Here is a 25,214-nt window from a genome sequence, read left to right as displayed (position 1 = left end):
CATCAGGGCCCTCGGGGCAGTCACCCCCAAACTGAAGCAGTGGCTAAAACGGATCCAAGGAACAACATCAGACATCTCAGTCCAGAAATGTGCAGCTCTAGGCACAGCCAAGATACTGGAGGAACCCTCAAGCTCCCAGGCCTCTGGTAGAGGACCCGAGCTCAGAGGATGAAAGAGAGACACACAGAGGGTGAGAAGGGAATTATTTTTTTTATATATGAACTGTGATTATAAACATTGAGTCTTTATTGTATAACATGCTTGATCTCTGACTGACATTTATTAGGACGATGATGCCCTGCAACACATGACACATTACGTGCTTACCCATAATGCATTAAGCCAAAATTCAGCAAATTATTCTGTGATGATACAGTGCTCCCCATCAGTGGTGTGGCAAAACATTTTTCATATCTCTGCAGTCATCTAACCAAGACATCACTTCTCATAAGACATTATGTTATGGCTAGCTGAAACAAACTGATTCTCAAACCACGTCCAGCCTGTGCAATGGGAGGAATGAATAATTCATGGACGTTTAATCCTTATCTCATGTCCTGACAAACAACATTGCCATGCTTTGAATGTTCCACAGAGGTGTGCAGTGGGGGAACTTTTGGCAGAGCAAAAAGACAGGTGCCTTTTTCATGGTTGGTCATTTCTGCTTTTACTGCCATTTTGTTCCAGATGGCACCCATAATTCCAGATACACTGAATCAACTGATTTACTTTATGATGTGGCACAGTTTATGACAGCATTTAAGGAATTTGCATAGAATTTTACGGCTGCCTCTTGGAGATTATGTCAGCAATAAACCAAACAATTGTACCACAGGCCAAGTCTTTCTGCCTTGGACACAGTAATGACGGACTCGAAGGGTGGAAGAAAAATCTGCAATTTACAGTACATGTAATCAAAAATATATCCGCAACACTATGACTAAAAATACACATACCAATTACTGGATTATATCAGCAGCTGTGCACCAGCCCATCATGTTTATAAGAGAAAAGCAGCTGCTCTAACCACGTGTCACATTATACAGTCGTTTTATACCTGTGTACCAAAGAGAGGCAGATGTAATAAAATAGATTAGCCATGCTCGGTAAATCTGATTGACTGGTGTTTCTTAAATCAGCCTGATAACATAATAAAAATGTACAGCTTTTTCAATTAGCTTTTATTTCCTGCCGTGAATATTATAGGTGTTGTTAGATGATTACAGGTCTCAGAGGGCTACTGTGTGCAGCTCTGCACAGTATAGAAATCTTAGATAAGTTTAATTTCCATGTTTATGTGCTTCTGCACTAAGTGTTCAATCCTTGGATGAATTACCTGTAACCAAGCACTGGTTCTGAAGCTGTGATTCCAGATGATTTCTGGAAGACATTCATTTCTAATTTTTCATGTAAATGTGTCAGATATTTGAGATATCAGAAAAACTTGTTTTAAAGCAGCAGATTTGTGGTGAAGCTGCAGTGATGCAACTCAATCAGCTTCTCTAAAAAACTCAATCAGGCAACTGCAGCTCCAAAATGCAGCTGCCAGAGTTCACACAGAGTTAACAGCACTGGCTCCCTGTTAGTCAAACTATAGATTCTAAAACCCTGCTAAATGCATTTCTGATTTACTTGTTCAGTAGGGAGCATGTAAACCCCTCATGACTTCAGAGACATGCTTGCTCTGAGCTCCCAGTACCACAACTAAACTAGATGAGACAACCTTTAGTTTCTATGCTCCTCAGCATTGCAACAAATCCTCTGAAAACCAGAAATTTGCAGAAACTTTCGTTTTTTTTTTAAATCAAGACAATAGGCAGCTTTTGATCAAATAACAAGTGGCTGATGAGACTTCCAGTATTGCTCGGAACGTAGAATCCGCGAATACTTGAGAGACCCTCTAAAAACACTGAAGATAAAATCTAAATATATCTTTGTATGGATGAATGTGCACATTGGAAACAGTCTGAAATTTGTATTTTTTTTTATAATTGGTTTTTATGTGGTGCTATAGTGGCCTTTTCCCATTTTTCTGACAGGAAGGGGGAAAGAAAGGAGGGGAGACATGCAAAGGTACTGAGGTCAAGAATCAAACCTGGGAAAACCGTGACGAGGACTACAGACTGTGCATACGGGGTGCCCACTAAACCAACGCGACGCCCAGGGGAAACAGTCTTTTTATTTTTTAATCAATCAATCACTTTAATTTGGTAAATTGTCCACATTAAACACAGGAAAGAACAACAACAAAAACCAAAACAATAGAGAAACCCATAATTTACCAAAAAGCAACAGGCTGAAGCCAAGCTTATTCTTGCCTACCCTATTTAATACCCAACACCTACCAAGATATCTTCACAATGCATATATAAATCTACATATCAGAGTAAGATGTTATAATTTTACATTTTATAGCTCTTTTAAAGCTTACCAAAAAAGGACATAACTTAAAATCATCATTTAATTCATTCCACAGTTTCACACCAATAACTGAAACACATCTAGACTTTACCTGGCTCGGCTCTTTTGCACAAATATAAACAAACCTCGCAAATTATATTTATTCTCTCTCAATTTAAATAATTTCTGAATACCAGAAGGAAGACTTTTGTTCAATGCTTTATACATTATTTCCAGTATTTTTATATAAACAATATCTTTACATTTTAATGCTTTACTTTGAATGAAGAGCTTATCAGTTAGTTCAAGGTATCCCACCTTATCAATAAGCCTTTTAGGTATTTTGGAACTAATATATCAATATTTGTTTTACTTGTATTTCCCCAGATTTCTGAACAATAAGACAAATAAGGCATAACCAAAAAGGAATATATAATATGCAAGCCTTTAACATTTACTAAATATTTTATTTTAAACAATATTCAAATAGTTTTTGCAACTTTATTTCTAATATATTCTAAGTGAGGCTTCCAACTAAGTTTACTGTCTATAATAATTCCTAAATATTTTGTCTCATAAACTCTTTAAATTTCAACTCCATTTATGCATAACTTTACATTATTATAGATCCGATTACCAGAGAATACCATGAATTTAGTTTTCCCTTAATTTAATGACAACTTATTATAATCAAACCATGTTTTCAACTAAGCTAATTCTTTTTATACTGTTTTTATTATTTCATCCATATTTTTCCCAGAAAAACTAAAATTTGTATCGTCAGCAAACATTATAAACTTCAAAATATTGGATATTACAAAAATATAATTTAAGTAAAGTATAAATGATTTAGGTCCTAGGACTGAGCCTTGAGGAAGACCACATTTAACTATTCCAGTCTGTGACTTTGTGTTGTTAATTTGTACATATTGTAATCTGCTACTCAAATAACTCTTTAACCACTGACATGTAACCCCCCGTAGGCCATACAGTTCACATTTGCCTAACAGTCGAGAATGGTCAATAGTATCAAATGTCTTACATAGGTCAAAACCTCTGCAGTCTTATATATCCGCTTAGGGTGACAGTGCAATGACAAGAAAAATGGCTGGTGCTTCTGGATTGGCTGATTAGCTAGCAAACACCAGCCAACATCATGTCAAGTAGCATTGCATTTAGGTGTTTGAGTTTCCCCAGCTGCATTTTCTTTCATACACCACAAAAAATCTACAAATATTAAACAGTGAATAGGCAGGGTTCACTGTATGTATTTTTTTAAATTGTGAACTTGTTATTTATTTGTTAATTTTACAAACTTACCACTTACCACTAAAATAGCCCATAGCCTTTCGAGGTCCCCAGAGGTCACAGACAGACATTTCTGCAGTTTCCTCCATGACCAATGAGGTTACATGACAGGAAACATGAAAACATCCAACTTTCTTGACTCCTGCTTAGCAGATTGAAGAATTAATAAAATAAAGAAACCAGCTCAGAGCTACAATAACCTCACAATATTTTCATGCTGATTTTAATCCAAAATAGAGTTAAAGGTTATGAAATGGCCACAAAGCATTCTAGCTGAGTACATAAAAAAATCCCAAGATGAGTTGAGTTGTTGACCGAGTCATAATAAGCACATTGTCCATCTGAGTCTCCAAATGTTAATTTGAATAATTACTGAAAAAGTAATTCTGAGAAAACGGCTTTAATGGATTGGTTCAGGCAATTATTTATTCATATTAGCAACAACTCGAGGTGGAAAGTAAGAAATAAAAGAACTGATAGAGGTGAATAGAGCAGGCTTAAAGCAGCTGCCCCACAGGGCATGATTATTTTCAAATTAAATAGCCCATTTCCTTGTGAGGAGTTCAGATGGGAACTTGAAAACGATCTGTTTGCCAGAAAAAAGAAATAGATGGAGCAAATCAACTCTTCAAGAAAGCTCAGCTCCCCCTGGATTGGCTGGGGTTCCTTTCTTTTCAAGACTTGCCAGAAGGGCTTTTCACCCACACACACATTCACCCACAAACAACTCAAGTGGAGTAGACAAGACTCCCACAATGCCATTTCTTCTCATGACTTGTTTTTTTTCCTCCAAGAAATGATTCATATACGAAGGGCTGATGGGATAAAGGTTGATTATAAATTCTCTTCCACTGCTAAATGTGTCAAGCCAGCCAAATGTCAGAGGATATTCTGTCAAAGGATATTGAGTTGACTGCAAATGTCAGGCGAGGAGGAAACATCAACAAGAGCAAGGGGAGGAAACAAAAGGAGGAAACTAGTGCACATGTGTTTGTGTGACTCAGATTTTGCAGAGCACCTGTCATCATTATGTTGTGTAATGATGGCGGATTTGGTTTGAACTGTTTCGGGTTTTGTGACCTGTTTTCTTTGGAACAAATTCCACTTTGAACTCCTTATTTCATCTCCATCAACAGACCAGAAACTTTGGCATCAAACAGTTCATCCCACAGAGCAAACGTTGGCAAGACATAAAACAGATTTTTACCAAATACATAAGTGGCCAAGAAACTATTGGTAGCACAATTTTAAAGATGTGTTTTGTCCAACCTTAGTCCTTTCTCCATGAAGTTAAAACGACTAATTAGAGCTAATAATTCAAAACAGAAACAAAGCACAATATTAGGATGACAAGCATGAGTGACATGAAAATTTAATTGAGTGAAATTTCAATATGTCACGGCTCTTGTTGTTTCTGTTGCCTGTTGATCACTGCAAATAAATTAGACCGAACAGATGAAAATGATTTGGACACTTCCAGCACAATGTTTCAGCCCCAGGATCAAATTGGTTTTAACATCTTTAATAGAACACATCAAGAATCATTAAGCTGTACTGACGAAGGCACAGAGAACAAAATATTTGTCTGTCATATGTGATCTGTCTTCTTGTGGAGATGGAAAGTAGCAATGCAGCTATAAATTGAGTTCTTTTCTGTTTTTCTTTTTTTTTGCTTCTCAAGGATTTTTTGTTGTGTTCAAAGGAAAAATTCAAACTCACCAAAGGCTGTGTAAAATTCCTCCCTTGTAAGGTGCTCATCATCATTAATGTCATTGTACTTCAGCAGATCGAACAATGAGCACTCAGACACATCCTTGGACAGACCTTCATGCTTGATGACCTTCAAAGAAAACACAATGTTCTGTTAACGATGGCAGATGGAGCTTCTCAGAGTTTGTAGATGTTTTTTTTCTTCTCAGACTTTATTATAAACTTCACAATACAATGAGTCAGCCACTTAGTTGTGATGTTTGAATTTCCTTTCTGCATGGGAAAATTGTGCACAGAGCATATTTTACTTTGTCAGAACAGAACAGGATGCACTGAGCTCAGACAGACCAATGCATACGTATGAACATTTCCTTCTATATTTAAACATCACATCGTTGAAACTCTTAATCACAGTAACAGACGACCTTCTCGTCATATCATTTAATGGACTCTATTCAATACTAGTCCTTCTGAACCTCTGTGCTGCACTTGACACCATCAACCACATCATCCTACTACAGAGATTGGAATTTCCAGTGCTTTTAGTCATATTTATCTTCCAGATTTCACCTCATTAACATTTATCACATGCCCTCCACAGGACCTGTTGAACATGATTCCACTCTGGATGCAGCTTAATTATACCTTTACCTTCTCTTGCTGGATGACATCAGTTTTCACATTCAAGGTTATGATTCTCAGTCCCAAAAAAGGTTTGTAACTCAGCAAAAAAATGTTTACTCATGCTTTTCAAGTTAATTATACCTTCTAGTGTTATTGTCAGAAACCTTATGGTAATTTTTAGCAGGCTCTTTTTCCAACATGAAATTATTCACCAAAACTGTATTTTTCCACTCAATATTTCAAAAATCAGGTCTGTCTTGACCCGAACTGTTGAAGAGAAACTATTGGATCCATTCATAACACCTTAACTTGATGACTTAAAAACAAATTTAGCTTTGCATCCTAACATCTATCCAATGTCTACACCCTCTTATTCTTGCACAGACTTTCTAGGTGCCTTTACGCAGGTTTTAAGCACACCTTTCACTAAGCTCATTCATATATTAAAAATATTTTTTGTTGCTCTGACGTAATATAATTTTAAATGGTATGCTTTTTATCAAGTGCAAAATCATCCTAATTAATAGAAATAAAGGCTTTATTGCTCTATGAGTAATAAATGTACATAATGTGTTTATTTAGTGATAATGTTCCTAAAATAAACAGGCTTTTCAATAATATTCTAATTTTTTGACCGGGTTAGATGTGTGAAGCGAATTCTCCTTTAAATTTGAAGTGATTCAGCAGAGAATCTATTTGGACTCTGGTTCAATGAGCACCGTTGCCTTGAATGCTGATTGGTCCTTGTATTTGTGTGTTATTGGTATGGATTTTTAACTTAAACACAAACTGTTTGATATTTGTGATGACCCAGACTACAAGTTGAAACACTCTGGCCAGCTTCACCAGATCTTTCTACCTCTCCATGCACCTTGCAGTATGTAGTGAGAGAACATGTTCAAAATCCTAAGTTGTTTTAGAGCATTAATATGTATTCCAGAAAAAAATTGTACAGCAGATTTTAATATTAATAACATTTATATGATGCACCTCTGTTCAGAAATCATTTTTCCTTTTATTTGTATTGTACTCAAACTAAAACTTTCTATATAAAGTTTTATAACAGGGATGTGAAGAGGGTTGTGACACATTTTTCTCTACAGCATGCTGCTCAACACCCCATGCATGACCCTGCCTGTAAAACATCCATCATACAATATCTGCTGTCAAAAAACTGATCACAAGGGACAGCTTTATACATCATGTCTTGTCCTCTGGATCAGTGTACTTCCCTTTCCAGATGACTTGGCTGAAACATTAGGTGGTCATCTAAAATCCTTGCAGTATCCTTGAAACACTGCACCACCAGCCAAATAAGCATTTCTCATTCTGAGCCTTTTTGGTGCTTCTTAATTTAATCTTTTCTCCAAAACCATTTTCTCTCAATTATTTTTTTTAACAATGGCCATAATTCTCATCAAGTGTCCTCATCTACTGAGCCAGAATAAAGCACTTGTATATTTTCCACTCATTCTGTGCACTTTTTTTCTGATTTGTATTTCTATTTAAAAAAAATAAAATTACACAAATAGAAAGTGCACAACAGCAGCGCCCTCACTCCACTCATTCCTTTAAATATCTGGCCTTTGATAAATGACTAATAGAATGATTCACGAGGTTCCTTAATTTCCTCCTTTCATGTTTATGTGGAGAAAGACGACTGAGACACTGAAAAGAGATCCTGGATGTGTTCAGTGGTTTTCAGCACACCATGTGCTCTAAATTATCGGAGGCACATCACTGATGTGATAACTAGATGTAATGTTTATTGAGGTTGCAGCCACTGGCTGTTTCAAATCGAACCTTAATTTACAAAGCCAATGGAACATTGGATGATTAATCAGAGAGAACGCTTCTGCAATTAGCAGCTACACTAGGGTTTTTTCAGTTTCCTCTTAATATGGACTGCACTGCAGTAATTACTCAAAACTATTCTGCCAAAAAAGGCAATTCATAGCACTAATATATCACTATTACAACAATATTTTACATGCTGTTGCATATATTTAAAACCATAAAAATTTCAGAAAACACAATGTTAAATCTGCACACTGTAGTTCACTAGAATAAAATAGAGCAATTGTCTTGTGAAGCAATATTACAAAACTGTATTTTAACACACTTAAAATAGCTTCAGTCACTGGTGAAACCGAACAAATTGTGGTTGCTTTCAAAGTAATATGGAAAGTAGCTGATTAGTGTTTGTATTCAAATACCTTTGAATTGTCAATCAGAGTAGTTAGTCCTGAAAAATAAAGGCAGATGTTTTTGTTGGTTGGTTGGAGGAAACTGGTGCCCTTTAACACAATGTCTTAGAGAAGCAATTGTTGCTGTTCATCAATCGGGGAAGGGTTATAAAGCAATTTCAAAACCCTTAGGAGTTTCTTACTCCAGACAGAAAGACTTTCCACAAATGGACAACATTCCGCTGACGATCTCTCCAGGAGTGGGCATCTGAGAACTTACTAGGTTTACTGTTTATTTGCTGTTAAAAATAGTCTCTCTCAATTATACATCTGTCAAGATATTTATTATGCTTAAGCATCAGTTTCAGAGAGAAAACAGGAAGGTTCAGAGGTAATCAATGAAAACAATGTAGGCATAAAATAACATGTTGGTGTTTTAGGTGTGTCTACTCAGTGGAACTTTATTCCATTCCAGGTACACTTGTGTAAATGATGTGCATTTATGTCAATATAAAAAATGTCTAATTTGATCTGAAGTTTTTCACCTCAGGGGTTATGTGACACTACGACAAAGATGGAGGAGGACAGAGATGAAGAAAAAGAAAAAAGGAGACAATGGCATTGAAGACAGGAAGAACAGCGTGAGGAAGAGGTCAGAGATGTTAAGGAAAAAGATTAATTAGTTGAGGGAGGATCAGAGAACTCAGGTGAGCCTCAGCAAGCCTCACCTGATTAAAAGAGCGTTAACCCAAATATTCTCAGAAATTTCAATATCATCTGTTCCATAAATTTCCATTTAATAATTTATAACACAAAGAATTAGGAGTTACATATTATGTATCTAATAAGACAGGGTTAGCCCAAACTACCCACTTCTCCCACACTTCTGAAAGGGTTTCTCTAATGTATCTAAATGAATCAAATGACTTCTGAAAAAAATTCTCTTTTGACACGATACCACGATACGTGCATAGCCGCGTGACTGGACAAATCAACCACAGTATATCGGCACAAACACATCATAGCATTTGTTACGCATGGTGACAGAGGGTGCACAATCTGAACTTGACTGCAGCAACAAGACCTGTAGGTGAGATGGTTATGAAATCCATTCTGGAGTTTTTGTTCTCTATTTGCTCTATGTAAACTAAAAGAATTAAGATGGTCGCTGAAACCAACTTTTTATTTTCAACTCAACAGAATCCTATAGATATGGGTAATTAAAAACATTATTTGAAGGTTAGAAATCCTACACACATCTCAAAATGATGTCACAAACTTTAAACATTTGAACCATTACAGTGAATTCACATCTTTTGGCTGCATTAAAACAAGCAAAACACTAAAAGCAGAAATATGTTTTAGATGATGTTATGCTTAACTACACCTTTATCTTTAATGTGTATTATTCTAACACAGACAAGTCCAGAAAAAGCTCAGTGGTGAATAATGCACCCTGATATCTTTTTTAACAAAAGAATAACAATTCTGTCACATTTTCTATCAAATTATAAGGCAGAGGCATTGTAAAAGTTAAAGAAAAAAATACATTTTGATTTGCCATTTTAAAAGGGCACAAAGTCTAAAAGGGCAGGAACAATTGTTCTGAGCCTCTTTATGTGCACACTCCAGCATGTCAAGTTAGCTAGGATGAGCGCTTCCCGTTCTATCATTTCAAATGAGCTCAGAGAACGCTCCAATTATAAAAGTGCTCCAGGGCACAAGGATGGCAGCAATGATTTTGTGTTTATAAATGCTAAAAAATGTGCATATTGTATTCTCAGGGCTTGCACAGGCAAACATTTATTTAGCATTAATATCCAATATTTTTTGAAATATGGCAAAAATTGAAAGATCAGCAAAGTGCCATGAATATGCATTCTGGGTTTATCAGTTCTGTTTTGTTGTTTGCTTGCTTTTCAATTTTGTATTTCAGAAAAAAAATAAAAAAAATATATATATATATGTATATATATATAAAAAATAAAAAATAAACTAAGTAGACTTCCAGAACCAACAAACTAATTTTGCAATTTTTTAGGATAGCCTCTTTGTTATTTTAGTAATCAAGAATTCTACTGATAATTCAGATGATTAATCAATTAATCGGATGAAAAAAAAAATCGCAGATTTTTCATTTAAACACCTATGGTTATTTTATGCAATATTAAAAATACATTAAAAGTCCAAAGACACAAATTCCTGATTTTCAAATCAATAGAATTGTGTAAAATGCAATAACATATTGTTCTTTTAGTGTACATTTCATCATTTGCAGCAAAAGAGGCCTCTGCAGAGAAAAAATACTTCTAACATCAACATGCAAGCTCTGCTTGTTCTGCTTGACTTAACAGAGAGTAGGGCTATCTTTCCATTAAGAAAACAAACTTGTCCAGTAAAACGTGCTCAAGAGATTTTTAGCAGAATTTGAACCCTGGAGAAGCTGGAACTCCAGGTTTCTACCTGGAACATGAGGAGTTTCAGGTAGAACATATTTACAGACAAACAAGTTTTCCTTTTCTTCTTAAATGCTACATGCATGTTGTCTACATTTTTGGCTTAATTACTGATGTGAGGGTGTTGATATTTCAGTAAATACCATATTTTATAGTCTGTGTACCCCACTTAAAGATTAATCAATTAGTTGATGATTATTCCAATAATTGATTCATCGTGCTTAATCCTATTAATTGTTTTGTCCCTTTAGTCATCATGCAGTTGCTTCAGGGAGGGATAAAAATATCGTCTAAATTTAAGACATTTTAGTTGTTCTCAAATTTCAAATACATATGAAACATAAACCAAAAAAAGAAGAAACTAAATACTTTTATGTCTTCTCAGTCCACCAACACTTTTTTTACGCTGCCATACTTGCCTTCCTTCTAGGAAGCATTTTCTGTGGGAGATCTGAACTCTCGATTTTTAACACAGTGAGAAAAAAACCTTTTAGTTCTTTGAAAAGTTTCTTCCACTTTGGCCTGAGAAGATTGAACAAATATCCTCACTTTCAAATCCTTCCGGCTGTACATTACGGATGCTGAGATGGTCAAAATTCATTCTCCTAACTTTAGCATCTCTTATACCATCTTTACCCGCTAACAAAAAAAAACCCTCCAAAAAAACATTGAAGCATTGGTCCTGAGCATTCCAATGTTTACTTCTTTCTGTGTGGCTTTGCACACATCAGAACTGACAACGTAGCACCGCGAGAGAGTTCAGGTAAATATATTTACCATCATTTACTGCAAAAAAAAACAACAAACACGTTTTGAAATTTAGATTCATTGGACTATATAAAGACATTCAAATCAAAGTAGTGAATCCTGCTTCACTGACAACATAGGCACTAACAATTCCAAGCCCTGTGCAGAGTAGATGTTCAACTGGATCAGCAGGAAGGTAACAAGAAAAGCAACTGAAATTGTGGGTTTGAAAATTCGCTGCAGGGTGCTTAGCCCCTTCAATTATTCAAATATACTGCATAATAAATCAGTCTTCAGGTATGCAGAGACTTTGTTGTGCCAAGAATACCCTCCTCTCTCATGCCAGCCACAAAAAGCTTTTCTTACAACATCCTTCTTACTAGTGATGGTTAAAGGCTGTGGCTCCCCAGGAGCACAAGACTCTTTTGACCCACATTGCTTTTCAAAAGGTTTACTTAAAGACACCCTCTGTAGCTACCAGAGTGGAAGAAAGGCAGAGATAAATGCATGAGATTATGATGCAGAGAAAAGCAACTCCACTAATCCTTTGATTTTATTATGCAGATATAAAGATAATTAATTAAATGATCAAAGGGGTTAAATTTTACTTTAAATACTGAAACTTTTCAAATCCTCATAGACACTACTGTCTCCGAATTCAAGCTAAACATTAAAGACGTGGCAAGAAAGCTTATTAAAAGACTTATGGCTATTATAAAATATTGTATCCAAAGCAAAAAGCATAGAAGCAGTTTCTGTTACAGTGTTATAACATTACAATAGCAACATTGAGAATATTAACCTCATGCACACCTCAGTGTTTTAAGTTTGCACACAGAAGTGATGAGCAGCAGAGAGGATTTTTCTCAGTAGAACTGAAAGTCAGACTGAAACAGTGTGAGCTGTCAGAACCGTAGAGATGATTAAATAATAAGTTAAAATGACAGAAGAATGTATGCAAGCAGCTGGATGATGCAGTCTGGCCTGTAAAAAATTCAGTTTAAACGAAATAGTTGCACAGCAGTACATTCATATTTTGTTTTTAACAACCATACAACCAAGGTGGGCGTACAGATAATCATTCCTGCTGGACTGCATCTGGAATATGAGCCAGCTGATACATCATTGGAAAGTGGAGTGTCTTCCCACTCGATGCACAGCTGAAGTGTAGCAGAGTGGTCCATACTCTCTGCTGCCTGCTGGTTCAGATGTTTTCATTTGCTTCAGCTCTGCTGTACCAGTGCTGCTGATCCAGAACTACATTTCTTGGTTTTTTGGCATTAAACATAAAATCTCAGCTTGTCCTTGCCTTAATTATTTAATTAACTGTAAGGTGAATGGGTCTGTAGAATAATCACAACCAAACACAAGTGATCACAAAATCAAGAGAAGGGTTTCAGTTTGCTTTAAAATAATAACCTTTCCAAATCAGTGATCTATGGCTGTCAACACAGCCTTTGTGGGTGCAGGTGTCCCACTTTGTGAAAGACTGCAGAGCATTTTTGCCTCTTTTTCCTCGTCCCACACATTTTGATTTTCAGAAGTCAAAGCTCCATGACAGACACCTATTGATGTTATTCTCAGATTGATGAAGGTTCTTTTTCTTACCGTTTATTCAATGCCACATGCTGTTTTTATGTATTTATTTATTTTATTATGATAAGCACCTTGAAATGCCTTGCTGCTGAAATGTGCCATACAAATAAAATTTGATTGAAATTTGATTGATTCTCTTATTAGCGGCTGTGCTTGCCGTCAGTCACTCTGGACACATGGGGCAAAACGAAAGTTAACCTGCCACTGAATGGTACATCTCCTTCATGCAAATGCATTGCTTTTCTCTTTATTTCATAATGGACCTCCCATTGAATTAAAATCATAACTTTTTTTAGACACCAGTTTTGTATGAGAATGAGCAAATTCTTAACTTCAATCATTTCCAATAACCATTTGTTCTTGTAGCAACCAGTAATGTCATAATTTGTTTGGTTTTTTTTCTAAAACAGAGACAATTAAGAAACAACTAAAATGTATCAGTTTTTTTCTACATCATTTGATGAAAAACAAAATATTGTTTAAATATGGTGATGTGCTATTAAAGCTTTATTGGGTATCCAGGGGACTGCACAGTGGCGCAGTTGGTAGAGCTGTCGCCTTGCAGCAAGAAGGTTCTATGTTCGATTCCCGGCCCCGGTCTTTCTGCATGGAGTTTGCATGTTCTCCCTGTGCATGCGTGGGTTTTCTCCAGGTACTCTGGTTTCCTCCCACAGTCCAAAAACATGACTGTCATGTTAATTGGCCTCTCCAAATTGCGTGAGTGTGTGTGTGCATGGTTGTTTGTCCTGTGTGTCTCTGTGTTGCCCTGTGACAGACTGGCGACCTGTCCAGGGTACATGGATGGATGGGTTTCCAGGTAATGCAACAGTTTCTTCAGTTATAAAACTTTGCAATATGGTGGGTGATTTTGCCTCCTGAAAAATAAATGACACATACTGCTGCATTTAGATTGAATTTAGTGGAATTAGCAAATAGTGAAACAAAAACATTTTGTTCCCAGCAGCTTTGTAATTGCTGTCATTATCAGACCATTAGAATTAAACTATGTGAATGAGAGTGGCTTAATTTGTTCTTCAGCGTACCGGCGCTTCTGTTTGGAGAAATCTTTACCCTGCACCACATGTTGTTACCCTTAGCGTTTAAGTTTATTTGAACTGTTATGCTTTTATACAGTGTGAAAAGCTTTTAAATTAAACAAGAAGCTGATCCATTACAGCATCAATTTGCATATCGACAATATTTAAAAATATTAAACTGCTTACCTGTGAGAGCTCGCTAGCATCTATCAGTCCGTTGCGATCTACATCGAAGCGTTTGAACATCAGGTCAACCAGTTGCTTCTTGGCTGCCATGCTGTCCCTGTGGGCCCCGTGACCTGCAGCTCCCAGGTATCGCTTGTCGTGTAAATCCAGAATCTTGGTTTTCAGACGGCGGTAGTCATTCAGCCTGCAGTCATCATCTGGCAACAGAGGAAATAGGGAGACAGAAAATTGATCAACAATTGCTTAAAATTGTTTTAAACATTTTCAAATTTAATCTGAGCTGAAAAATGTCACGTTCACTGGGTTTTTAAAAAAAATCTCAAATTTTTATTATATCTGAAAATAGTGTCTCCCTGACTGCATCTCATTCTGCCTCTTAGAGGTCAAGTCTGATTTTCTACACAGCACCATTAAAACAGAACTCATTCAAGATTTTTTATTTTTCTATTGAATATATCCATGATTTGTTCCTAATTTACACAGCAGCATGCCATTTCTCTGCCTCATGGTGCCACATTTACAATTCTTCTCTGCTCTCTGTTATCAAGCTGATGGGCACACAAACACATTATCAGGTTAGCAGTCATAGCACCATTTTAAAAGGTTATGCTTTAAAAATCTACAAGAATAATTTGTAATGTTGCAAATACTAAAAAACAGCTGCAAACTGATGGTAAAGTTATTTTGAATGAACTGTTAGCATGCCAGGAGACTAGAGTACCATGTGTGTAAAGCAGCTGACTGCTGGCTAGCTAACTTAGCCTGTTAGTTAAGCAAACAGCTAAGATCGGATCATATAGATCAGAGTAGCAAGAAGAGTGAATATTCTACGCAACCAACACTGTTGATTTCAAAACTTCTATCAAATTTAGTTGGAGTTTATTATGAATGTAGTTATTTTATGTTTTTCTTTAAAAGGGCCCTATTACATGTCCTTGAACAGGTTGACAGGTCTTATTGGGTTTACAAAACAAAAGAAAAGCCATAAGTCAACAACAAAACATCTTTTCAAGCAGCCAGTGAACAACGTGTACATCGATAAAACCAGCTGACCAAATGTGTTTGAGCTCCGCTTGGGTTGTTGGGTAACAGGACATGCCGTGCCCACAGACTTTGACTTAAAGTGGCAGTTTTGTGTATTTTTCAGGCACATAGTGCCATTTTGTTCTCCCTGTGCATGCTTGGGTTTTCTCCGGGTACTCCGGTTTCCTCCCACAGTCCAAAAACATGACTGTCAGGTTAATTGGTCTCTCTAAATTGCCCCTAGGTGTGAGTGTGTGTGTGCATGATTGTTTGTCCTGTGTGTCTCTGTGTTGCCCTGCGACAGACTGGCGACCTGTCCAGGGTGTACCCTGCCTCTTGCCCGGAAAGTTAGCTGGAGATGGGCACCAGCAACCCTCCCGACCCCACTGAGGGACAAGGGTGTCAAGAAAATGGATGGATGGATGGATGGATAGTGCCATTTTATAGCACAACTAACTCTATTACTTTTAGCTGTTATAAAAATACTGTATATTAAATACGACTTGTCCAGTTACAAAGACAGAGGTCATTGGAATCAGACCTCTGTCTCTTTAAGAAGCTCCTACTCTTTCTGATCTTCAGCATGTCAACACAAAAATGCTTCTCATTATGCAGTTGGACTGAGAAGTATGGGAATAATGAGTCCAGCAGACTCACAGACTCACATTATAACAAGAAATAAAAGCTAAAAAAATGTCAATTCCACATAATAACTCCCCTTTTAGAAGCCTGACCCTGCCACAATAAGCATCATGATTCTTTTAAATTGTTTGTGTCAATATATAAACAGCAGCATGATGTCCGTTTCTAAAATATAAATTTAACAATGATTAAATTCACACACTAGAATTATTAAAATTCTTGCCAATTAGCATTTGAACAAACAAATCGCCCTTCTGGAGCTACCATAAGCTCCTGTGTAAACACTTAACCTGAGCGTTTCTGTGATTTTCTGCCTAAGAATGGATGCTCAGGAGTCTTTCACAGAAAAAAAGAAAAAAACAAGCACACCCACACTTGCAGCATTTCGCCAGGCGATGAAGAAACTGATTAACAAATTTATCATACAGGTGTCAGGAGCAAACCCTGACAGCAACAGAAAACATGATCACCCTGTATTTACAATCTGCCATCAAAGGGTTTACATCAAAGATGTCAACTGGATAAAAGGTTTAGAGGAGGGAAGACGAAACGGAGCTAAAGAGAAAATAATGACAAGAATCAAAGGTTTACACTCGTCAAAATTATTTCTCTTTGTTTCAACTGGAAGTGTACCTCCCATAGTAAAAGTTTTATTAGCTGATGTCAGCCAGCCCAGAACAAAAACAACTTTGTTCTCCTTTTTATAATTCTCTGGGAAGAACAGTGACATCACTGTCACACTCTCTGGTGTAATCAACATCTAAGAATAACATCGACTACATGGAGTCTTTTACAAGACATCTGAACTTTGTTTGGAATGATAAAGCAAAACCAATTTACTGAGTGTCATTATGAGATCTCTGATCAGTAGAACTGCCTACGTGTTGAGGGTTGATGACATGTAATTCTGAAAGAGAGCAAACCAGCGACAGAAGCAAACAGCTTCAGGAGCAAACAGCTTCAGTGTACCATCTCATTTTTATCTTATAGATTTCTGTCAATATTCCCTGGGCGAAACAACTTGAGCAATCAGTAAACTTTAAAATGAGAAGCTTGAAAAATCCTAGCCCTGACCCATATGAGGGATGAGAGAACTGCAAGACAGTCTCAAACTTTACCAGACTTTAACATTTGACTCCAGCTCTACTATACTTTCATCTCAGTCCCATGTGACCCTTTAAAGTCCACGAGGTGGAAGTTTTACACCCAACTAAAATAATATGCAGTATTTTGAGAAAGTTTTCATATGCAATGGTATATTAAGAAGGATTTATGTAGTAGATAATCCAAAATTGTTGAATAATGAGGAAAAAATACAGTGGCCTGAAAACATGTATTGAATTAGGATTGTACGCAATAGACTAACAGTGTTATGCATATTTTTGATATAAAAAAAGTATTATTTTTGTATGTATTCAATACCATTGTGCATTTGTAAACTGTAAGTAATCCTGGATCTTTTAGCAGACATTTGGATGAATGCGCTTTTGTCATACAAGTTTGCCTTTATTTTAGGTTAAGCAGAATAAAAGGAGTTAAATGCCAATCTTTTGACAATAATTTTTGTTAAAAAAATCAGACTACTTTGTGTTGGCCTATCACATAAAATCCTAGCAAAATACATAATAGTTTGTGGATGTAGTTTGATAAATAGTGAATACACGAGGAATGGAAATATTTTTGCAAGGCACGAGGGTGATTGAGGTATTTTTGTCTCGTCATTCAGAAAACCAGCTCCAACCAATCAAAGTAGACAAAAGAAATTAATAAAAAAGGACTATGGAAAGTGCAACTGGCAATAAAATAAAAAGTAGTTGGAAACTTCTGGCATGCTTTTGCGCTGCATTAATTTTTGTTTGCGGGGGTGTATCAACTTCAGCAAACCTGGGGTTTGAAGAATCAATGTCATTGATTCTTGTGGATCTTCAACAGTGCACTGTGGCGTATGCTACAATCATGAACAAACAATACAGGCCTTGTTTCAGAATGATCTCACTGGTTTCTGGCCGTAAATATTTACCTGAACTCTCTCGCGGTGCTACGTTGTCAGTTCTGATGTGTGCAAAGCCACACAGAAAGAAGTAAACATTGGAATGCTCAGGACCAATGCTTCAATGTTTTTTTGGAGGTTTTTTTTTTGTTAGCGGGTAAAGCTGCAAGGGAGACAAACAAAGGTGTTGACAGATGTTTGAGTTGCATTCTCAGTCTGAGTTGTGCAGGAACCAGGGTGTGAACACCAACAGCGAAGCCGAGCAAGGCTCTTTACTTGCCTTAGATGGAACTGAATGATCAGGAGAAATATAAAACTTGCTTCTCTGTTAGAACAGGAGGCAGAGTCAGTGTTAAATACCCTGACAGCCGCAGCCTGTCGCATTTCATGGAAAAGGGTCGGTTTGGACAAGTTTCAGTGTCAGAGTAGCTGCCTTGGTCACAAATGGCAAAATGAATAAAAGATAAATGGCTGTTGGTGCGCCCTGGGGATATGAAGGTCAGTTACATCAAAGAACTTTACACGTTATGCATCTACGCACACACACACACACACATACGCAGAGAGAGAAGCTGACATGGCTCAGCTGATTTAGAGGATTTTATAGCTTTAGCACATCGTTGCAGGTTTGCAGCTTATATCAGGTTTGAAATGAGCTCATATTTTTTCTTATCTACATATGAGGAAAGGTAACATAGGATTCATGTCTCTTACATCATCATACTCTGGCTGTACTGGTGACACTGTATGAAGAGCATGTAGCAGGATTAACAGCCCACCAGAAACCGGAGAGAAAGAGTCAAGCACTGACTTTGTAGTAAGATACCAAATAACTAAGATCAATGTATATGAATCAGATTGAACAATCATATTGGTAAGAAATATCTTGTTATCTTTGACTCAAACTATTTCAGATCTACAGCTGTGACAGGTTACCCAACATGGAACAAACAGCCAGATGAAACCATGAATAAAATAATAAAAAATAAAATAATTAAAAATTGCCAGTTGATGTCACAATCTGCATGTGTGTGGTGGACCACCATTAACTGATTTTAACCACGCAAATGACGAACAGAGGCAGGAAGGTAAAAAAAAAGAAGAAAAAAAAGTTGTATTTTGGCCTAAAGTGAAAACATTTAATATTTTCACTTTCAATATTGTTTGAGTCAATAAATATTATTTGAAAACTAAAGCTGATCCTGTGGTTAGAGATATATGGTTTGCAACCTATAAACATATATTCTGTCTCAATATATTCAGAACTAACTTGTGTCCGATTATAAAAGTAAAACTGGGCAGAAAAGCTGTCTGTGCTTACTGAACAACTGAGGAAGAAAGTGCTGTTAGCATGCCGGAGGCTGTCATGGGTAATGAGCTTGGACGATCATTGCAGATACATTACAAAGTCAGCCATTTGTTAATTCTACACGTTAGAAATAAAGATGACTATAACTTTGAAACATCTTTCAGCCAGCATCTCGAATGACAATCGTCATATCATTTTTTTAATAAATCACCAAGACACAATTTAAGCAAGGTACAAATTTGTATATATTGACAATTAAAGATGTAACTACACTCACTAACTCTGTTTATGTAGATATTTCATGCCCTCAGCTAACCTTTGCCTGTCAGAGACATCTTGCAGCATAAAGCACAAAAACGCCATTTATCCACCAAAGAGGCAAAAATACAGTTCACAAGGACCCATCCATTATAAACCACTGTGTGGTATTTTTTCTTGCTGGCTTGGGTGACTTTGGCAAATTCAGATTTTTAGATTCAAATACATATTCAGGTTAAAACTGGAGATTCTATTTCTGGTTGAGTTGGAACCAATTCTGCTACTGTGAGTATCATGCCAGAAAACCTGAAACAAACTGTATCTTGATGATCAATTTTGGAGCAGCTGACTCAAAACTCTGCAACAAGATGGCTCTAGTTTGGAACCATTTTGACACCAAAAAGAAATGCTGTTCAGGCAGTAGTTTTTGTGTTCACCTAGCTAAGGTTCAAACCAATGAAGCAAAACCGAGGGCCTCAGAAGAAACAAAATACAAGAGGTAAGTGGAAACTACACATTTTCCAGGGTACATCATTGTCCCTTGACGAGCTGACACTGTGTGTTTGCCATCACCTGAGGAATGCATTAGCTGATGTATGCTTATTCTAACGAGATTTGGAGGTCCAAGGTTTGCCTAATGTTACTGCTTAGCTTCACAGCGCGCTGGTTGGATTTATCACTCAGATACATGAGGTGGTGCATGGCCAGCAGTTTCCTGGATCTAATTCTACAGAACATAAAGTTGGCAATTGAGGAAAAGCTAAGCAAACGAGAAAAAGTCTGTTCACATTGTGTTAAGTAATTAATGAGATAGAAATTCAGTTTTTTCCGCTTTGAGTCGGTTGTGAATGATGAACTCCTCCCATAAGGCAGCACTGCAGAAGCAGTAGCTATCAGGTGGAAGATTTCAAGCATTTTGATTTCTGTGAAGCAGCTGAAGTAGCAATCATATACATCCCATTGATTTTCACAATTTACCCATGGTAGATGAATCTCATAGCACAAAATGCCACAATATTTTAAATGCCATATTTTTTTAATTCAAATAAAGTTTCCCTCGCAAAATTCAATCCAGTTGCCACTAATTAGGTATTTTATCTGTTTGGGTTACTATTATTTGTTCTTTTCTTTCAGTTTTTCTGCCATAATAAAAAAAAAAAACTTCTAGAGTTTTGATTTCTTCCTCTGTAAAAATATTTAAGATAATCTTAACCAAAGAAAAACTGAAGAAACATTCCTCCATTTTTTCCAAGGTCATCTTGTAAATGAAACAGGATAGCTCATCTTACACCAGCCCCAAAGGCAGTTTTGTGACTTTATTAAGATAAATACATTTCTGAGGTGGAACTAAGATGAAACTGAAGTACCTAACCTGCAACCAAACATCCCCATTTGGGTTTCATTTTCCAATGCTCAAATACTTGCATCATAACCGACAGGAAAATGCATTTGTTAAAATTAAAACATATCAGATTTTACATTCATCACATGCAGTGTAAGAGATTAGGTAGTGCTGTCGGAGTAAACACACAGGGTTCCGTGTTTGTCTTTCAGTACTTCTCTGCACAATTATTGATTAAAGCAGATTGTCCTCAGTCTCAGTATGGCAAACGGACCGAGTTCATTTATTGAGCTTTGTGTAAAATCATCTATATTTAATGCAACACCAGATGGAATAAGACATGAATTCTAAAATAGTTGCAACACAACATTTTGGATATGTGACAAAACATTTTAGTGAGGCAATTCTAAATGGAGTTGGAAATGTGGTTTGATACTGAGATAACTTAAGAGACAGTGTCTATTTCAGGGACAAAAACAAACAAAAAAAAACCTTAAGATAAACCGAATACCATTATTTTTTTCATTTCCCATAAGAGAAACAAGGCCAAATTCAAAATAGAATATAATGATATTCTCCTGGGTAAAGTACCACTGAGTCTACAGGGAGATGCTGGTGCACTTGATGGAGCATGAAAACTAAAAGCAATGTTCTTGATTCCTGGATGTTCATGAATGTTCAATATTGTAAACATGATGGGCGCCACCTTCAATAAAACAAGTAAAGCCATCACTGTGCACAGTGATGCACAACACATCACATACTATGGTGAAACAGTTCTTTAAATCATCATTCATCACAGAAGCAATTACATACAGCATGATGAAAGGATAAGACAGTAGATGTTTTCTTTAATCAAATATCATGCAATCATTTTTATAAGACTGCTTAACGCACTGCTGAAAATTCACAATAAATCACTCTACAATGTCACACGTACACTGCTGACCCCATTTCTTTAGGTATCTTTTTACTTCCTTACATTTTCAGACTATATTGAAATCTTTTCAGCTGGCTTTCATTGAAAGTTCTCCAGATTTTCTGAAGGAATTTCAAAGACCTTTGTAGCTCATTTACATTTTCAGTCTGGTACTATGCCAATGTTAGAAGGAGGTTTTGTTCAAAACCGTATAATTCTGCCCTTTGAATCATTAAAATGTTACAAAGGCTGCAGAAACCCAGAGGTGAGGCAGTGTTGTGTCTACTGGACATATAAAAGTGAATTTACCAGGAAATTAATTTTAAATTGACTTTTTGGAGCATTTGTTGCCAGATGTTTTCATTTAACTTGAACTAGTTAAAAACTGCAAATATAGTTGATTGATTAAAAGTTTGGTTATGGTTCAAAACCCCACAAAACTCAGAACCCCTTCAGAGTTCAAGGGAAACTTTCCAAAATTCTTGAAAAGAAAGTGTGGCTCCTTGGAAACAAAGTGTGGAGAAACAAGGAATGACCAAAGGCTTTGCTCAAAGCTGTAGTCCAGTACAAACACCAGTGCCCCAGCAGTGAATGAAACCCCACCCTGCTTTGACCTGCCACTTTAAAAGCACTACTGTTTTATTTATATAGTGAAAGTGTATGCTCAGCAGAATAGCTGGAGTCAACTCTGCAGAAAGCTTTCCTATCCCTGCATCTGCTCCCTAACACCTCTTCAGCTTTTCCATCACCGTCTCCAGGGCCCTGGCTACTGCCGCGGTTCACGATACATCATGAAAGCACAGGATGACAAGTGGGCTACCCAAATCAGAGGTCACTGATTGCAATCTTTAAGAGCAACTAAAGGTGTCACTGCAGCAACACCTGGCTGGATCTGAAATGGATATCTGAGCAGTGGAGCCTCAAATCATCACTGCTGGTCTACAGTTACATGCATGCAAAGTGCTCACAACAAGCTCAGATGTAAGATGAGACTTCTGCCCCTGTTTCAGAATTTACTGTAAAGGTCATTATAAATAAATCTTTAAATCCATAAAGCAATGAAGAACGAAATAAAACATAAGGTTAGAAAATTACTTTTGAGCTCAGGAAATCCTGCTTGAAAGGTTAGTTTGTCATCTGTTCTTGACCTTTTTCCTCTTCCATAGAGAGACAAGTTTTTTTCTTCACCTGAAATAGTGAACTGTGATTTCACTTTGTATGTTATATCAAAAACAAAAACAATAAAGATGAAATTACATACTTGAACCAAACTTTGATTAAACCTGTAGCAACATGTTTATCCAAACTGAAATACTGTTTCAAAGATATCTTGATTAGATTTATAGAAAATCTGACAAATTTGGAAGGGATGTGAAATGAAAGCCAGACGTTGAAGTGAAAGTGAACAAGGAGCCTGGGTTACTAAAATTGTGTCCACAATGTTTCCCATAACACACTTGCCATGTGTTCTGGTATATTATTCAAGTTGAAACATGATAAAATAACCAACATATTGCCAGTGAAGTTTGTATGTCACTTCGGACCTATATTGCTGTTGTGAATAGTGGATGCTTATCAGCATCAAAAGGGTGTGGAATTCAATGCTTTGCATAATGTGGACAGGAGACAATACTTTTGACATTGGTCCGGTGATCAAACTGTGTATTGTGCAGGGGCAAATGCTTCATAAGGAAGTGGTGGTAATTAACTGTGACACTGTTTCATCCTACACTATTATAATGAAAGATATGGAATAGTGAAATGAGTGTACATGTATGATTAGTCTCAAGTCAAAATGATCAGTAGAGTGATAAGAGATTTACAATACCCTCCTGATGATATTATTTTCTAATATATTGAGAAATTTCTCTTAGAGAGGAAAAAATGGGCACAAACTTCCTGATCTTCCATTTTTGTTAGCAATATTCAAGTTGAAGTAAAAAGTAGCAAATGAGAAGAACAAAAAAATGAACATTTTGAAGTGTCTTTTGACACCCTACATCAAGTCACACCACTTTGTCTCTCTCTGGGAGAGATTGCCTTTCTATATTTCAGTCTCTGACACTGCCGTTTCTCTGTGGATGAAGTTGTAATTTTCTCCCCCCCATCTTTCATCACCACAGAAGCTCTGCCTCATGAGGTACTACCTTTCCCCCGGTGCCTGGAATAGGATCATTTTTAACCAAGAGTTAAACAGTCATCTGAAATGTGGCCATTATTTCCATCTACCAAGTCACTTTATTCCAATAATCTCAGAACATTCTGTACATTACAAAATAATTCTAAAAGAAACCCTATTCATAAGAATCCCAATTGATCTTTCTTGGCCATGACATAACACATTTGAAAGTAGGTTGTCTTTAAAAAAAAAAAAAAGACCTACATTATACAACTACACACCTCAAATTTGACAGGAAAGTAGACTGAGATGGATGGCAGACAGAGATAGAGAGGGATAATGAGGATAGGGAGGGTTTGTTCTGCTCTCAAATCTGATCCCAGTAGAGTTGATTACATGGATCGTACTCCGTCACTGGCAGGTCTTGTTGATGACATGATGGGGGACAGTGACACGGAGCCTGAACATACCAACACTGGGCCATCACATCAACTCACATGCAGGTTTATATTTAGAATGCAGCAGGAGAAAAGTGGGGAATGGAGTTTTCATGTTTACTGTATTCTTAGGGCACAGCTATTACATTTATTGACATTTTTATGGAGATGGGGAATAAATGGTGCCAGCAGATTATTTAAAGTGGGAAAGAAAATAAAATATAATAGAAATGAGTCAGGGACACAGTGTAAACTGCTGAATAAATTGTATCTCATGCAGGCCAAATTTAGTTTTGGTTTCATGTAAAGAGATGACTTGTTTCAGTTCCTTTATCAACCACCTGGCTTGAGCCAAACTTTCCACAATACTTCTTATGGTTCTCTCAAATTTGCTTTTCTTTTTATCACACTAGATATAGAAAGTGTACAACTAATAGTTTTCTGGTCAACAAATATACACATCTAAGGTCTATTGATCTCAGATGTTTTTTTTGTTGTTTTTTTTAGTATTTGTTTGGAACCCATTGCCTGTTGGGTTTGTTTCAGGACCTGGAAAACCCCACACATAAGGATATAAAATAAAAAATCAGATATTACAGTTTTTTGTCCTACAGGACCATTTTAAATGGAGAAAAAATGATACAAAAAACTTCTGTTTTCTGCATTTTGGAGCCGCCTTTGACTTTCTGCCACTTGACTTTCTGACTTTCCATCGTATTCCACAAACAGCATCCTCATTTTCAGGCCAAGACAATCCAACATGTTGAGTATCCCCAATTTGAGGTCGGCGCGGTCCCAACATCTTTCCAGCCAAATTAGGTAACTCTTAATAGACCACACACTGCAGGAATATCTTTTTAGATTATCTGTAGAACCACAATGATAATTGGACAAAACATTAATTTGTGTTGACCTACCAAAAAAG

At 36.7% G+C, this 25,214-nt stretch overlaps 1 protein-coding gene across 3 annotated transcripts in view; it reads right to left on the bottom strand.

The window, feature by feature from the left end:
* Window positions 1-25,214, bottom strand: part of fstl5 (follistatin-like 5) — a 186,918-nt gene that overhangs the window by 76,597 nt on the left and 85,107 nt on the right. For all 3 annotated transcript variants that reach the window (XM_017307175.1, XM_017307174.1, XM_008421086.2), the window contains exons 5-6: window positions 14,251-14,447; window positions 5,428-5,548 (exon numbers count right to left, since the gene is read on the bottom strand). In XM_017307175.1, coding sequence (XP_017162664.1) covers window positions 5,428-5,548; window positions 14,251-14,447 — 318 coding nt within the window. The remainder of the gene's footprint in view (window positions 1-5,427; window positions 5,549-14,250; window positions 14,448-25,214) is intronic.

This window comes from Poecilia reticulata, linkage group LG10, assembly GCF_000633615.1.
Source record: "Poecilia reticulata strain Guanapo linkage group LG10, Guppy_female_1.0+MT, whole genome shotgun sequence".
In the NCBI taxonomy this organism is placed as follows: domain Eukaryota; kingdom Metazoa; phylum Chordata; class Actinopteri; order Cyprinodontiformes; family Poeciliidae; genus Poecilia; species Poecilia reticulata.
The sequence above is the reverse complement of the archived record's forward strand: the minus strand, read 5'-3'. Positions and strand labels throughout refer to the sequence as shown.